At 39.3% G+C, this 17,786-nt stretch overlaps 2 protein-coding genes across 2 annotated transcripts in view; one reads left to right on the forward strand and one right to left on the reverse strand.

Annotated features, from left to right (window-relative positions):
- The window catches only part of rtn4rl1b (reticulon 4 receptor-like 1b), a 159,403-nt gene extending 154,862 nt beyond the window's left edge, over positions 1-4,541 (reverse strand). The window contains exon 1 of the mRNA XM_026192495.2: positions 3,418-4,541. Coding sequence (XP_026048280.1) covers positions 3,418-3,430 — 13 coding nt within the window. The 5' untranslated portion in view covers positions 3,431-4,541. The remainder of the gene's footprint in view (positions 1-3,417) is intronic.
- Positions 4,542-5,279: 738 nt separating this feature from the next.
- The window catches only part of dph1 (diphthamide biosynthesis 1), a 79,424-nt gene continuing 66,917 nt past the window's right edge, over positions 5,280-17,786 (forward strand). Inside the window, exons 1-2 of the mRNA XM_026191823.2 lie at positions 5,280-5,436; positions 9,068-9,217. Coding sequence (XP_026047608.2) covers positions 5,385-5,436; positions 9,068-9,217 — 202 coding nt within the window. The 5' untranslated portion in view covers positions 5,280-5,384. The remainder of the gene's footprint in view (positions 5,437-9,067; positions 9,218-17,786) is intronic.

Raw genomic sequence — 17,786 nt, forward strand, 5'->3', positions numbered from 1 at the left:
GTACAGGATGAAGAGCTACTCCTAGAAACTATAAACAAGCTCTGTTTTAAGTTATATACGCTTATAATAATGAGGGATTGGATTTATATAGCACTTTTCAAGGAACCCAAAGCGCTTTACAATGCCACTATTCATTCACACACTGGTGGAGGCAAGCTACGGTTGTAGCCACAGCTGCCTTGGGGCAGACTGACAGAAGCGAGGCTACCATATCGCGCCATCAGCCCCTCTGGCCAACACCAGTAGGCGGTAGGGTAAAGTGTCTTGCCCAAGGACACAACGACCAGGACAGAGAACCCGGGAATCGAACCGGCGACCTTCCAGTTACAGATACGCTTCCCAACCCCCTGAGCCACGGTCGCCCCACTTATGTTTTGCATTATCAGTGCATGCTGAAAGTGAATGAGACACCCTTTTCTTTTGCATTTAAAAGACTGCTTTCATTTTTTTCCATAATAAAATGGGAAGTATGTCAATATCTTATTTATCCATACATATTGCCTGCACTGATCTCTCCCTGTTCATATGCAGGCAGAGTTTTGCAGAATTCATGCTCTAAAGCATCAAACCTGTCATGTGATAATGCATTCTTGTTGCTATTTGAATTTTGTCTTTCAAGCACTGGGGATTAACAGAGCCTTTTTGTTTATGTTTCCTGGCCATAGATAACCAGTTTAAAAAAGAAAAAGAAAAAAACACATCCATCTAGTTCCCTGTGTGAAATAGCATGGCAGTGCAAAATTAACGTGCGTGATTAATTAATAAAGGTGATTTCATGTTGCCTGTGATATTCTCAACAATGTTCAAGCCATTGAAAATTGATTTTTATACTACTTCAAAATGAGCAGAAACTTATGGCTGCTTACTGAAGTGAAATAATCTATGAAATGCAGGTCTGCATCATGAATGGGCTAAAGCAGCATAAACAAATCTATCTGTGTAATTATGAAAGGACAAGGGTATGTGCATCTTTATCTTTTACAGCGAGTAGATTTTTAAAAAAAAAAAATTCCGCAAGTGAGTCAGCAAGTACATAAGTTGCATGCCTTTCTATGCCTGTCTGCATGGATCATTTGTTATATGCCCAAGTTCAAAAAGCCTAAGCTGAGCCTCTTCCAATAATCCTGAATAACATGTAGCAGCAATTACAGCATGCCGCGGCATGGTATATTCAGTGGACATCTTGTCCTTTCCATCTCAGAGCTGTTCTGACAGATCATCCCTTGTGTCCACTCTATGGCTGACTGGTTTTAAGAAAAAGAAAGACGGTGCAAGTGAGAAAGACAGAAGAGTCAAGACAGAGATGGAGTGACATGTATTGCATGGCTACGTAAAAGCAGACACGTACTGAACCCAGATACAGACTCGACCTCATAGCTGCTCTAAGTTGTTCGAAGTCACAGAAAAGACACAAAGCAGAATCATAAACATCAGTCAAACAAAGATATGTGGACCGTGTTGTCTCAGTTGAATATACACTATAACACCTGCACATTTTCAGACATGTTTGTTGTTTGTATGGGCACAGCCAAACAAATATTACCTCACTGCAACAATAAACAACCTGTACAAAATCATTGCCTGAAGCTTATGAGATCAACATTGTAAATTCTAAGTGCCCATTCCATTAAGATGGTAATTAGCCACAGCAAACTACAATATGGAGTCATCCTGAGGTGTGCTCTCAACATGGGTCAGCTAAGATGTTTTCCTTCTATGTGTATGTGAATGGTGGGTGTCTAACAGTAAATGCTGTGCCCGGTGCATCAGACAGGCTCCCTGGAATGTGTTATTTTAGGTTAAAAAATTCAAATTCACCACAGAACTTCTGCAGTGTTCCTGCCAAAGCTGACGCATCTCTGCTTCACTATTGTAGACCCAGACATGTTGGCAAGTCATTTGTTTTGAATTAAGTGATTTTCTGTCCGCCACTGTGCAGTGGCTGGACAGCTGATTCACAAGTGACAATGTAGGATGAGTACCAAATCCTCAGAGGCCAATCACCTCTGTACAGTTCAGTTCTTAATTTAACCCTTGCTATATACACTGAAAGAGAAAAAAAATGAATGCGTGCTCTGGGGAATCTTCTCGTTGAGAATCTGCTCGTTATAATTACATGTTATCACTTCGGCACTTACCAGTGTGCTTGTTAGTTAGAACAGAGAGAGACATATTTGTGCATGTGTTAAACTCTCTTCTGGAAAAGAGCTTCTTGTAGAACCTACATCATGACTCACGCCAGTTCTCCCAGATATCCAGCTGTAACACTTCTCATAAAAGCTGTGAATGAACTGTCTATTTCGTGTGTAGCCACATCAGTTATGAGAAACTGTCGGGATACAAGCTTAGACATTAAACCTCTTCTCAGAGCTATAAGCAGCTATAAACACAGCGTGTTTCATCTCAACTGCTGGAACAGCAATAATCGATCTGATGACAGCTAAAAAAACATGTTGTTTTTCTCTGCCCTGGAGGAACATGACAGAAACAAACCCTCTAAACAGACAGTTTATCACAAGACAGAACAAATAGCTAAAAATACAACACAAGCCATTTGCTGTATGCCATGGCAAAGTCAGAGAAAAGTAAATCCTAATGCAGTGGCTGGAAAAGTGGAGACTAGAGGTCTCCAGGGGTCCCTAAAGGGTCTCCAGGGGCCACAGCAAAATGAGAAACAGTTTAATTTCACTATTCCACTCCCTCAATAAAAGCACAGTGGGAGCATAGTGCTCTAATCCATTCTCATTAGAGGTTTTAGTCTCCCTACTGTTACACATCTAGTGCTATACAGCTGATTGGTCAGTTGAAGCATTGAATGAAAGAAACCATTCCTTGGAGCAAAGATAGGGACAAAGCAAGAGAGCACGATAGCTATCTACCGGGAGGATCTCGATATTAAAAGTTTCAGGAGCTCTTCCTTTTTATATTAAGTGCCAAAGGTCTTGAGTGCTCATATAGTGTGTAGCCAGCGGAGAATAACCTTGTGAACTACGATTTGATCCATCACACCTAAATGTACTGACACAGAGCAAAATAATAATCCTTCAACCGAGGGAAGTGCTCGGAGAGATAGCCCTGTGACCCGGGTACAACTCATAAACTGCAGTGCGGCATCAGCTGTATTAATATCACACACTCGTCCCCGTGTATCCTTACACAGATGAATATTTCATTGCCAGAAACCTTCAGTGCGTGTTTTGCAAATTAAAGATGCGCTTAGAATGGCGCATCGGCTGTAATAATACATCTGCGGGGCAGTGTGGTGCATTATGATTGTGTCATATTTAAACATCTGTTTCATAACGCTAAAAAGTGCACGCTGTAGATCCACGTACCGTGGGGCATTACGACAAAGCAGACTTCGTCGTGGTTAAAATACGACTTAATTTTGGGGGGCAAAAGTTGAGACTTACTCACCCCTTTTGAACATTTTTGCAGGCCTAGGTGTTTTTCGTCTTATGTCCTCTGAGAATCATCTATTCTTATATTCCAGACTTGGAACTTGTGCCTTTTAGTTTTGAAGTTGATCCACAGCTTTCGTGGCTCGTCGTGCGAGTGTTAGCTGTCACTCCTCTGGATTTTCTTGCGATCCACTGTATTGAGTTGTAGTTGCAGGATGGCTGCCGCGGGATTGATAAATATTAACAAACAACAGTTTTCTTTTTCATAAAGTCTGGCAGATCTGGAAATGAGGCAGAAATCACCGGGAAAGCAGACCAACTAAAAGCGTCCCCCCTCTGTCCGAAATAATGTTAACTCCAATGTGAGTGATGACCGCAAACGCTCAGTACAGTCCGACACAGCCCCTTACAGCCAACTCCTTTCAAACCCGAATCACCGTGCAAGCTTCAAATCAGTTCTGGGGGGCAAGTCGACGGTGATCACAGGAAGACTCCGATTAAAAAACCCCCCACAGATATTTCAATTCAAGTGGCCAATCTCAAATTCTTCTCTCGGTGCTTCGGTGCCGTTCAAATCTCACCATATTTAAAATCTCTAATTAACATAAGTTATTTGGATTCACATTTCGCCTCTGATGTCGGATTAGCCTATAAACGTAGACTCTTCAAATCCTCCTTAATAGTGTAGACTTTGATGGCGTCGCTTTTCTTAAAATCCCCCACTTTTCCGCTCTCCCCTCGTAATTATTACATTTCTGTGATCTTGTCTGTGAATATCTCTCCCTCCCTCCCTCTCTCTCTCTGCTTTCTACCTATGGTTCAGGGCTTGCTGATGCGCTCAAGGAGGGAGAAGTATGTTACCGCCTCAGCCTCCCTCCACCGGGCAGCACACTGCTCCATCGCTCTCAGTGCCTCTGCCCCTGTCAGACACACTGCTCCCTGACACCAGCGGGCTTCGTAAAACATATGAAATGACATAAGGAGAGAAAAAAACCCAAAACAACAACAAAAACTTCAATCTCCGACAATAATCTTAATCAGCATACAAAATGTCAGGAAAACCAGGTGATGTGCTATAAAAGAAACTCATTTGCTAAAGAAATTCATCCACCCAACTGTATATATTATAGATAACAGCCCGATCCCCCCCCCCCTCTCTCACTCTCACGCACACACATATACACACACGTGCACGAAGTACTCACAGATTATAGAATAGAATAGAATAGAATACTTTTATTTGTCAATTTCTTCAAATGTACTTGCCATACAAAGGAATTGAAATTACGTTTCACACTGTCCCATGCGTAGACATTGACAACAATAAGGTGCAGATGCACAACAAAAACAGCCCTAACAATAAGGTAATAAATAGTAATATAATAATATAAATAGTGCTAAAAGAAATACTAAAAATATATACATAGCAGCAGGTGTGTGCAATTGCAATGCAAGTCAGGAATGTTTTCAGTTCTTGGTTCAGATTATAATCATATGCGTGGTTTTATTTAATTTTAAATGTCAGTTTAAAGCAGTTTGGAGCTGAGATATTGAAATAATTGTTTAAACGATTTTCTTTGAGTATTTTTTTGCGCCTTGTATTTATTTTCTATTTATTTATATTATATCTATATGATCTATTTATATTTTCTATTGTATATTTTCTTCTATTGTGTTATTATTATTATTATTATTATTATGAAATAGGTTATAGACCATAACATTAGTTCTATTTCATTAGATTTTATTCCCACTCCGAGTATTGGCTCTTGCTCTTTGCTATTGCTGTTTAACCTGCAGTATAGAAACGTTTTATACACAAGTTTTCAGGTCAATTAAGTCTGGTCACCCTGTCTTCTTGTCCCGATCAGCTAAATCGGTTGCATCGGTGCTCCGCTTCTCCTCATTGTTCTCTGTAATCGATTGGTTTCGCCTTTCTGTTCCTCACACGTGTGTGTGTGTGTGTTTTGGAGGAAAAGAAAGATGGCTGCGCCCTCGAGTGAAGTGCAACTTGTTCCTGCCAAAAAGCCCCCAGGTAACATTAATTTCGTCTGTAAATTAATTCATATAGAAGAAATTCTGTTTCGTGTGAGTGTTTTGTAGACATGCGGTTTCCGCAACGAAAACAGATATGGCTATAGTACAAACAAGAAAGTGAGTAGCGCGTCCAGCTTGTATGACGTTAAGTAGATAAAAGAGGTGTTCATTATACATTTACGTGGTAAAGCATTTGTATATTAACACTAAGCATCCCATCCACGTTTACACTTGTCGATGTGACTTCCTGAGATCGCTGCTGAGTGTCTGCAGAGAAACATTTCAGATATAGAAATTTCTCTGATGCCTTGTAATGCGTTGGGTTACGGGGCGATCGTGGCTCAAGAGTTGGGAGTTCGCCTTGTAATCGGAAGGTTGCCGGTTCGAGCCCCGGTTTGGACAGTCTCGGTTGTTGTGTCCTTGGGCAAGACACTTCACCCGTTGTATACTGGTGGTGGTCAGAGGGCCCGGTGGCGCCAGTGTCCGGCAGCCTCGCCTCTGTCAGTGCGCCCCAGGGTGGCTGTGGCTACAATGTAGCTTGCCATCACCAGTGTGTGAATGTGTGTGTGAATGGGTGGATGACAGGATATGTAAAGCGCTTTGGGGTCCTTAGGGACTAGTAAAGCGCTATATAAATACAGGCCATTTACCATTTTACCATTTATAGGTGCTGCACACGGTATCAGTCTGTGAAGGTTCTCAGTCATCCAGGTCATCGTAGTCTAAGGAGTTTGGAAAGAAAAGCGTCTGGACTTCTGACGTTTCACCTTCAGAACTGAAGAAGCTTCTCGGATGAGAGGTGAAACGTCTTCAAGCAACTTAAAGAAGTCCAGACGCTTTTCTTCCCAAGCTCCTTAGACCACATGGTATCAGATTTTACCCTTAGAAATAAATGTAGATAGTTAAATGTTCGGGTCAGCTGTCCGGATTTGTACTGGTCGCACACCGGCTCACTCCTTGGCGGCCGCTTATCGGGGCCTGGAGCCTGGGGCTCGCTCGGGCCACTTCGGAGGTGGGGTCTCGGTCACTCAGGCACGGCTGGCTGCCGGCGGAGCTCACGGGCGCGTCACTGCAACTCCCCCTGGCTTCTGCTCCTCGGCTGCTGAGTGAGCCCTCATCTGGGACTCTCCTCAGCTCTTACTGGGACAGTGGCGCGGCTGCCCCTCTGTTGGTCTTCCTTGGTCTCTTGTGTTCTGGGGGCCTCTGGATGTCTGGAGTTTTGATCTCCTCCATACCTGCTTCATACCCTGGAGGACGGGGCTGTGGCTCCCCACACTCCCTAGCAGATCGTTACATGGAGAAACCTTTGGCATGCTGATCCACACAGGTATGCACACAGGTGTACACACGGGTATTCACAGACGCGGACTACAGCTTTCTTGGCTGCTGCCTCAAAGCACATTGTGCGCTGTCTATCTTGCGTGCTGCACAATATCGTTTATTATTTAGTATCTACTGATATCTACTGCTAGCTAGTTTATTGTGATGGTGCCGTTTTTTTTATTATGTTGCTCTTTGTTGTTTGCTTTCTCTTCTGTTTTTTTTCTCCATACAGGTGATCCAGGTGTTTTGTTTTGTTTTTTCTTTCTTTCTTCCCCCCCTTCTCACCGTCTCTTCTCCCCTTTGGTTTTCTTTCTATCCCTCTCTTTTTTTCATTCTTTCTCCCTGTCCTATCCCCCAGTCATGTCTGTCCCGTTTGTAGCAACTGAAAATAAAATAAATTCATAATTATAATAAAGGTCAATCAAATGGACCAATATGGCAAGGCCATGATGATCCACTTGGTAAAATAAATCCGCTTGGCATCTTTCTTGGCCTTAAGACAACAATTCTGATGACTAAAGATCCAAATGGGACACACAAAAAAAAACAAAAAAAAAAAACAAAACAACCCAGCGGTTTCCACCTTGTGTTTGTAGGCCTTGACAATGGTACGCCTACTTCTTTCAGAGTGTTCTTGATTTGGTTAGATGTTATCAAGTTGTGTTTCCTTAAAAGTTTTGTCACTCATCTTGCCAAGAAGAAATTGCCTCTTCTTGAAACGACAGATTTAAATGAAAAGTTGATGCATGACTGCACAAATTTTAGAGCTGTTTCATCCCAGCACTAAGGTGATCACTCAGAGTAGCTTTGTATTGATTTGCTGTGACCTTTATCTTCAAGAAGATAAGTTGGCCTATTGCATGTCAGGAAAATGTTCCTACAGAATGGAAAAAAAAGCTAATTCATCACTTTAAGGCAAAAGGTTTTTGCATTTTTTTTAAAAATATGCCACATTTCTAACTCAATGTCAAATCTATTGTTAAAAAATTTAGGAAAATAAAGTGTTCTTTAGTATAAGGACAAGTAATAGTCAGTGTCAAAGTTGAATAATTATATGGTAATGTTGTATGTCTTGAGCCAGTGATCATTTCTTTATGTTTTTGCTGTAAGGGAGCCATATTTTTTTGTAATTTTTTAAAGTGGACTTGAGCAATAGTTCTCCAGGTTTTTTTGAAGGTCTTTCAAAGTTTTTGTTTAGGACATTGTTCGCTTATTCATTGTCTCTGTCGATTTTCAGAGGAATGTTTTTTCTCTCTTTTGTTTAGCCACTTAACACAGACCTCTGAATCATTCAAGCATGAAAAGGTCACCAAACTCAAGAGATGAGCCAGTGTTGTGTCTATACATAACAGATATTTTAAATTCTGTTATTAGGGCCTTTGCTATTAGCTATTTATTAAAAAAATGTTTGCACATTTTAAACAAATTGCTGCACCAATGTCACACTTTCCTAGAAACTATAAGAAGGCGAAGGGCAGCTCAAAACTTTCGAATGATACTGGACATTGTGACTGTAATTCTGGCTCTAAACTTCCCCAGTTTTCAGTGTTTCTGCAAGTTCAATGAGTAATAGAAAACTAAACTGAAAAAATTCCAAACACGTAGTTCTTCTTTAACTTCTTTAACCTCCTAAGACCCAAACTCTCCCAAAGCATGCATTTTTAATTTCTCTTTGATATTTGGGCATATTGGCACCCGATGAATGTAAAAACAAAGAATTACCAGATTTTTTTTAACCTTATTTTTGTTTCTGAGAAAAATGAGAGCCCTATATAAGGATATTTGTTTAAAATTTCGATAGAACAGTGGCAGTAAAATGTCCTCGTAAGTGGAGTAAGGCCCTTGTAGTGTAAAATTGAGTATTTTGATCTAAATAACCCAAAATGTGATGTCCACATATGTGGACGCCAGGTCCTAGGAGGTTAAAGCACTGTTTAAAATTAAAATAAATTCTAAATGCAGTTATTTGAAAATAATTAAAATACTCCATGTAATAGAAAACAGGACAAAGATATGATATCAGATTTAAGATATGCACATTTTAATTACTGTCAGCAACGCTTTTAATAAAGTTTTTGAGAAGGGCATGTTTCCTGCTGTGTTGAATTGCTTTTATTAAAAATACTCTGTAGAGACGGACTCCTGTAGTTTCTTTTTAAGGCAAAAACTGGCGTATTGCTTCACTTAAAGTCTAGTTTTGTGATAACTTTAGTGAACTTTCTATACAGACCTAGGTACATTATATATGCTTCAGACTGTGTTCACCGCATTGCTAACAGGTCGATAATTTAACTTTCTCTTTTTAGCTCGAGGACCACGGCGGGTAGCCAATCAAATTCCAGATGAAATCCTCCAAGACCCTGAGTTACAGGAGGCAATCAAAGCCCTGCCTGCGAATTACAACTTTGAGATCCACAAGACAGTTTGGCGAGTGAGACAAGCAAAATCTAAGAGAGGTGAGTTTCTGTTACATCCTATTTGTTTTTTTTAATGTTTTTTTGCATAAGCTTTTAATGGAAACAGAATCTGTAGTTGAATTCCACAATGTTACAATTCTCACATTCAGTCTGAGTACAGCTGTGCCCTCACCCAGATTCACAAATGCCTAAATTGCTTGTGCTATAAGCTTTTAAAATGCATGGCAGGCTTCTGATTTAACTGCTGAATTGGGTCAGAGTTTGGATGAAGTTATTTGGACGTAAAGGATCTGTAGCTGTCTTTTACACAGCCTGGGATTTCATAAGAGAAACGGTTCTAATATGTAGCCCAAATTATTGGCCAGCGTGAGCAGAAATGATGCTTTTCTTGAACAATATCTGTTCCATATCCTGACACGAGCAACTGTGCATTGCGCCCTCCTTTATTTTAACTGAAAAATATTTGTTTTATGTCTGTTTCATTTCATTGTCAGCTTAACATACGACTAATATTACCTAAAGGTTTATGAAACAATTCCACAAAGAAGAATTTTCTTTTGCTTTACTGCTGTTTTGAAAGCTTTTAGAACGTGTGGGAAGCAGAGCATTGAACATTTATATACAGAAATACCATGCATGCATGCTTTCATTCAAAATGTCGTCCCTGGGTGCATCTGTGCTTTGACCTAGTTTGAAGACTTTATTGTTCAGTTGTTAACGTGTAAGATTTATACAGGTTTATCCAGTTTGGGACAAGCGAAAAAGGTTCCCTTCATCATCCACAGTTACTGTCATTAAAATCAGCATCAGTGTAGGGAACTGAAGAAAATACATCAACACAAGGTCCGCATGCCTTCAGATGTAATATACATGCTGCTGCATTTAGCTTCTCATGTGTGGGCAGCAGATTCAGGCTGTATTGGTATAAATTATAAAAATTAAGTTGGAACAGCATCCAGCCTATGATCCTAAGTTGGACTGTCTCATTGAGTCCTTTATGGGTGGATGCAATAGCCTCAAAATGACATCAGATATTTGAAGGAAATTCGCAGCAGGGATATTTCTGATGATATAGGAAAAAAATACTGAACAGTGTTATTTTTTTATCGGTCAGCTAGAGCTGGGCGATAGAACGATAACGATATGTATCGCGATATAACTTTTATTCGATAGAGAAATTAAGCTATCGCGATAGACCTCGCCGCTCTTGTCCTCTTAAAAAAAAGAAGAAAAAAAAAGGTCGGCCGATCCAAATTCAGTAGCGCAGAGCCGAACCAATCACAGCCGCAGCGTCACGTCGCGTGACTTGTTACGTACAGCACAAGTGCCAAGCCGCACGTGTGTTTGTTTGGGAAGCAGCCAGCGGGTAATGGAGCCAGCGCGTAATGGAGGAAATGAGTGTGCCGACTAGAAAAATCAACCGAGCGTGACCGAAGAGAAAACAGATGATGGTTCCAATGCCGGAGAGATTGTCGAACGGAAGAGCCATAGAAGTTCCGTAGTGTGAAGGTATTTCGGCTATTTCAAGTCTGACAAAAAACAGAGTAGCGTGCACTGTAAATTGTGCCGAAAGCAAGTCTGGAAATACAATAAACTGGTGCATGCGTCACACTGTGCGCCACGTTATTGTTTCGGTGAAATGAATTTCTACAATACTGTTAATTCTACTCTCTGCAGTGTTTAAATGCTTACATATACACAGTTACTGTCCGTCCACACATACGACTCGGTTCTGCTTCTATGCCCCAGCTTTGTTTACTTTTTCCCACCGAGGCTTCTAGACTTCTGATTGGCCAACATTTCTGCACGGTTAGGAATCTAGCGCCACCTGCTGCTTTGGCATGTTCATAGCAGCGTTTTCCTTCATTTCTGCCTTTATGTGTGGACGGGATTATTTTTTAAAACGAAAACGGAAAATCTCCGTTTTCAAAAATACCCGTGTACGTGTGGACGTAGCCTCAGTCTCTGACTGGAAGCGCTAATTCGTCATTCGGCTTTTGTCAGACTAAAGTAACTGTTAAAACTGTTTGAAAAGCTAAGCTATACAACAAGGAGAGATTGAGAATTTCCTTTTAGTTCTCAGTTTATTTGATATTGACAAAAGTTAGTCAGTTTTGTCTGTTCTTCTGTAACACAAACTAAGATTTATTTTTAGAATAGCTAGGTTTCATTTGACGTAGACGTGACGTCGACGTAAAGCGCGAAATTTGACTGGCGGTCGGAAGTGAAAAAGATAAGCGCAAAATCACAGACAGACAGTACGCAAAATGCCTATGTCCTGTTGTGTTTACGGATGCTCCAGTAGGTCGACCAGAGAAACTGATAAACGGTATTTTAGGGTACCAAAAATAGCCCAACGAAGAGGAGAAAAATGGAAAATTCTAACCGAAAAACGTAGGAAAAAATGGATTTTAAATTTACGTTTACAGTCGGGAGGAGCAGAGTCTGCCAATGCCCGTGTCTGCAGCGACCACTTCGTCAGAGGTAATGTTATGTTTGCAAACGAACTTATTAGCATTAGGTAGTCGTTAAATTCTCGTTTACTTAGTGCTTTTAAGTTAGTAGTCTAATATTGACTTGATTGGGACTATAGGCTGCCCAAGTGCTTTGGATAACGAAGAGTCGGAGGACTGGGCTCCGAAGGTCAATCTCGGCTACGAACGAAAACCCAGATCGGAATCAGTTCTCAAACGAGAGAAAAGAATGAAGCTTAAGGCAGAACAGCATCGATGTGCAGAGGCGATTTTGGATATGCAACAGACGGCTGAGAGCCCGGATTTGAGCCTAGTGACAGTGGAGAACAGGCTACTAACCCTGCCATACAATTGCAATGAGCTGCAATCACTTCTCCATCCTCCTTTGCAATTACCCAAGTCTTCAGAGGTGTCTCGTTAGACCGCTGAGAATGGTTTACCTTGAAACAAACAACTGTCACTCTAACGAAGTCCTAAGGATGTGGCATGTTTGTTGACGTTAAAGCCGCTACCGCTAACTGTTAGCGTGTTTAAGATAAAGCAATATAAGAACAAACACTCACCCTTGCAAACACCAAACTGTATCCATCACGGAGACGTTTTGTTCCAAGGTTGTGGACCCACCCGCTGACAAAAAAATTGTACGCCTCCAGACTCTTGAAAGCTTTCATTTGCTGCCTAGTGTAGTAAGAAGTCTGGAGGACCAAGTAGTTGGTGATATCCACAGCCTCGATAGTAGGCAAATCCTTTACTTCTGTGGTGTATTCGGACATTTTCAAAGAATACGGATCACGTCCGATATATTTTTTAACTATCTGTTTATATCTCTCCCGAGAAACGGGGTCTAAAGTTGCACAATAGCTGCTCTCCTGACTCTCCACAGTGTCCTCCATGTTTACTTCCGCCCTCCACTCAAAAATCGCGCTGCCTCCGCACGTCATCAGAACCACGTGACCGCAACCCAACTATTAATACTTTATTTCTAAGTGGAATTGACAATTTAGTCTGTTTCATTTGTTCTATTTTGAAACTTAAACGCTTTAGCGGCTGCCTTTTGTGTAGTTTGCAATATTTGCCTTTATTTATCTGGAAAAAGTCTCATGTTCCTTAAGTACATCTACCCTGTTGAACTTATTATGGGAAATAAATATTTAAAAACAAGCTGCTGATAATTTCACATTTTACTTGTGAGCAACGGCACATTTAAATCTTACAAATATAGTTATTTGGCTTATATCGTGATAGATATCGTTATCGCCTGAAATGAAAAAAACATATCGTGATATGAAAAAATCTCATATCGCCCAGCTCTACGGTCAGCGCAACCTCATTTCACAGTCACTTGTATTTATACCTGCTAATAAGGCGCAGGAAGCTGCTACGGTATTCTCTTGAACGCTAGGTGTCACCACTCGGATAATATCGCAACATAAGTGCTGATAGAAGTAATCAAAACTAGAAACCAAGACTTTGAGTGTTTTTTGCAAAGTTTTCAAACTGTTCCATTATCTCCCTTTGGCTGTCTGTATGTTTCTGATATCAATAAAATGGTAGTAAAAACATGATCGTACACTCGTGTCTTCCACCTTGCTGTGGCAGCCATAGTGCAAGGTTACAAAAATCGAAAGCTGCATAATGGCCCCATTACATGACAGTGGTGATGCAGCATAGTCAAATATGAGAACAAAAGTAGCCTAGGTCATGTTTTCCCTGGAAATTTTAAGTAAATGTATAACTGCTTAACACTTCCACAATGACTAAAGTAATTAACTTGTTAGGAGAATGCACAATATTGTCACATCATAAAACTGAGAAATATTTTCTGCCTATGATTTTGTAGCTTTGGTTGAACTTTTTAACCAGTTGCTTAAAGCCCTGCTTTTCCATCATGTAACCAAATCTGTAATCTCCATCCACATTTGCTCTTCCTGTCATATGGAGTAATTTGCAAAGCGCTGTGCTCTGTTGGAGGCTGATGAAGTAGTTCCCTTTTTACTAAGTTTTTATTGGAGGCTGAAACACAGCTCTCGCTCTTAGATGTGTCTTGGTTAGTGTTATTGTCGTGTATGGAACATGACACATGGCATTGCTATATCATTGATATCACCTTTATATCATGTAAATATGTATATTACACCTCTGATTTTACTTCTTACTGACCATCTTTACCCTTGATTCTGTTATAAAAGTGTAATGTTGTAAGTCCATGCTAATAAAAGATCTATGCTGTGTGAAAAGTGTTGCTGGGATCAAATATAGGGATTTAAGTTTCTATTAAGAATATGGTTTAAACAACTTGCAAAAAATTACATTGTAGTTTGTTTGCATTTCACCGGGTGTCTGAACTTCTCATAAACAGCAGTTGCAGATACATTCAGTTCTATCAGTGCTTAGTAGGTTAGCAACAAATCTAATGGTAAGGTTTTTAATTTTTGTTTTCCTGAAAATGCAAATTGTGCTTTGTGTGCATTGTACTCTATTCAAATTTAAATGAGTTGTTGCACACAGACAATTTAGAGATTAAGATTGCCAGTCAAAAATGTCAATACTTTTTTCTCTTACATGCTTTCACATACAGACTTGTGGTTTTACCATCATGCATTGCTGCATGTATCGTCTGACTTTTCCCGATGCCAGTTTTTCTAGTGCAGCGGTATAGGAATAATGTGTCAGTATTTGCTTCCAGCCTAAAAAAAAAGATCCTTCACTAATATACATGTCAAAATGTGTATTTTTTCTACTCCTTCATGCTTTGGGTAGTAGTATGCAGATGGCATGCCAAGAGGATATAATTTTTTTTTGTCCCCGTGGGGAGTGTTTGTTTTATTGCAGCCTGCTTTCTTTGCTTTTTCTGTTAAGTGACTTCTTTTTATCAGAGCTTCTGTCTCTGAACTGTGAAAAGGGCATAACTCACCTCATCACCCCCGTCTCTCTTTGTTCCTCTTTGTGTCCATCTGTTTCTTTGTCCTCCTTTGAACTCTGCAGTGGTCTCATAGTGTTCTTTTAAAACTGAGAACTGAGCATCATACCATAAAATTTTATTTTGGTTCCCCAGCCTCTTTTTTTTTTTTTTTATAAATCTAATCTGTTATGCAATTTTCAGAACATTTTTGTTCTTCAGCAACTTTGGCTGTTGGCTGTCTTCTATCATAATTACATCATACATTAAATGAAAACAAAGGCAAGTGAACAATTTAGTTTTTCAGCAACTTTAACTTCTGCTGTTGCGATTGCATCATCCGTTCACTTAAAATAAAGACCCAAAAAGTAATAACAGGTCATATTAACTTGGTGACTTGAGGCAACTATGTCTTTGGTGTTGAGTTTCAAGTATTATATTTATAAAATTAAATAGATAAGAATAGTTCATTTTCTAACTTTGGTTAGGAAATGGATTGAAGCAGATGATTTATTGCTCAGTATAAATTAACTCCTGTATGTGGATCCTGGTAATTATTTTTGCATTGTGTTAAATGTGATTTTTTTTTTTTTTTGATGGGGGTAAAATACTAGTTTCCATGTAAATAAACATGTAAAAAAGCCAGAGATAATTAAATGAGTACATTTGACATTTTCTTTTTGATGTTTGCGTGAGCTACAAGAATTAAGTGAAGCATTTAACACCATCTTTTAGTTTCTACAGTAATCTTCCATGTTGCAGTTAGAGGCACGCTCAAGCAAAATAGGATAATATCTTAAAACTAACAATCCTGGTTTCATTGCAGTCATTAATTTTCTAAACTTTAAAATTAGGTTATGAATTAATTTTGAATTATAATCACAAACAATGTTAGCTTCACATTCGGGCTTATGTGGAATTCATGGTACTGTGTTTATGTCTATTTGTATTTACCTACACAGATACAAGGATTATATGCATGTAAACTAGTCCTTCAGAAAGACAACAGCACTTAACCCAACAGGAATTATGCGATGGGCAGCGTAGCAGGTTGAAAACTGGGCCTGGGCAGCAAAAGGAGCATAGGTCACCACCTAAAGAGAGAAATGTAAAAAACCTGATATCCAAGAACGGCGTGAGAAGCTTAGAGACTCCAGCAGACATTTTGCATTGTTTTAACTTGAGCTCTTTGTATGTTTTGCCTGTTGTCTTTTCCGTGGCTGGCTGAAGGACCAACAATTGCAAAAGCGAGATGAGGCCTAAATTCAAAAATCCTTTAAAATTCTTTTTGTACATCTCTGTCCACCTTTTTCTACATTCTCCATGAAAGTTGTTGGGTAGTAGTGATTGAAGTCAATAGTGAGCATTTGTATTTCTTTATCTATGAAGATGGGCAACTATAAAACACATTATTAGGTGTCAATGATCAGAAACTCCTTAAAGCACCAGTATACAGTCCGCATTGGTCGCTTTGTGCACTGTTGCAACATCATAACGCAGTCACTTATATTAATGTCTGCTGTTCAGGCACAGGAAGCTGCAGTATTGAACTAAGGAGTTTTTTGAGGTCTTTAGACACATCTCTCACTAGTTTTCCTACCAGGCTTCTTCTATACTAAGTGGCTCTCTTTGAAGATTATACTTCTCACTCCAGTTCTTGACACTCGGATATGCTGTGATAACTTTGTATGTCCATTGCTTGCTTTGTGAACAATTCTTTTTCTCAAGTCTAAACTAATTTCTTCTTTTTTGGCATAATGCTTTCTCAAGTGAAAGCTCAAACCCTTTATCTTCCAATTTACACAAAGTATAATCTTCAGTTTTAACTTGATTTTCCAAGCTTGTGTATTGCGAAATTAAATCACATCATTATACAGCTTAGGCAAAAGATTAATCAAAAAGAGGATTTTTAACTTGATGATTTGGTATTTGCTTTCCAAACCTAAACTGGACCTGGTTCAACAGGAGTGGGGCCTGATAGCTGAAGCAGTCACCTCTTATTGTACTACTGAAAACTCCAATGCAATAATATGGATCAATGAAGACTTTCTGGCCTGGTTTTTTTTAAAGAAGAAGCAAAGAAACTAGAAACAAATAGCAGAAATATGATTCATCTTTCTATGTAGTTTATTTTAGTACTCCAGCTGCAGCATTTTTGGATTAATTAGAGGCCACTCAAATAGCTTTTGGTCATCATTAGAACAAGGAATTACAGTAGTTCAGACTAGAAAAGAAGAATATTTTCACAAGATGCTCCCAGAATTCACAATGTTGCAGGAATAAAAAGTCTAAAGAGTAACCCTTTGGGTCACAGCAACTGATTTTGTCATTTTTGGCTGTAAAATTGGACAAAAATTCTCATCGTTTAGGAGTATAACTTTTCTCTCGAGCCAAGAGTCTGTCATCTGACAAGGGATTTAAAAAGAGTTATTTGAAATAAATCATTTCAGTGTAAGGAAGTCATCTAAAAGTGGTGTACATTTCAAATAACTGACAATTTGTCCAGGGCGTTTTGATGAGAGGAAAAGTCTCAGAAACATCCAAAATTTAATCAGTGGATCTGCAGGTATGCTTGGAACCGTTGTTGTCACAGTGGATGAGCCCATAATCATAAAGAGATTTTGCCTGTTAAATTCAAGGCATACCGGGAAATAGAAAAGCTGCTGGACATTTATATAAAACACCAGCATGAATCCATTTGTGCTGGAAGTGACTTTGGAGGATAAAGATATTCTTTTTTACTTGATCTGTTGATATCATTGTTGAATTAATGACTAAATCAGATATTTATATTTGTTACTGTTTGGTCCAGATATTTTGAAGTAGACAACAATATCAAGGTGATATACTTATTTTTTGTGACTGTAGGCAAGTTCATTTCTAGAGAATTATTTTGCAATTAAATTTTTGTTTAAAAGTTTTTTTTTAATTCCTTCCCCAATTAAAAATGTTTTTTTTTTTTAAATACTAAATACAAAATAAATGCCAACTTAAAAAGTACAAGATGTCCATTCCTCTTGTCTGAACAGTTTTTGCCTTTATTGAAGGGATGACACAGAGTTCTCACACAGAGGAATTGTGCTCATTGTGTTCAAATTCAATGTTTCTTTCTGTCTTCCATTTACTCTTCACACACTTAGACAATTCACACACCTATTACACTGTAGGTATAAATGAATCTGGGGAATTCCCAGCAAAATAAACCATTCTGCTACTACAACTCCAGTGGTGTCTC

The sequence above is a fragment of the Astatotilapia calliptera genome, chromosome 14 (assembly GCF_964374335.1).
Source record: "Astatotilapia calliptera chromosome 14, fAstCal68.1, whole genome shotgun sequence".
Classification (NCBI taxonomy): domain Eukaryota; kingdom Metazoa; phylum Chordata; class Actinopteri; order Cichliformes; family Cichlidae; genus Astatotilapia; species Astatotilapia calliptera.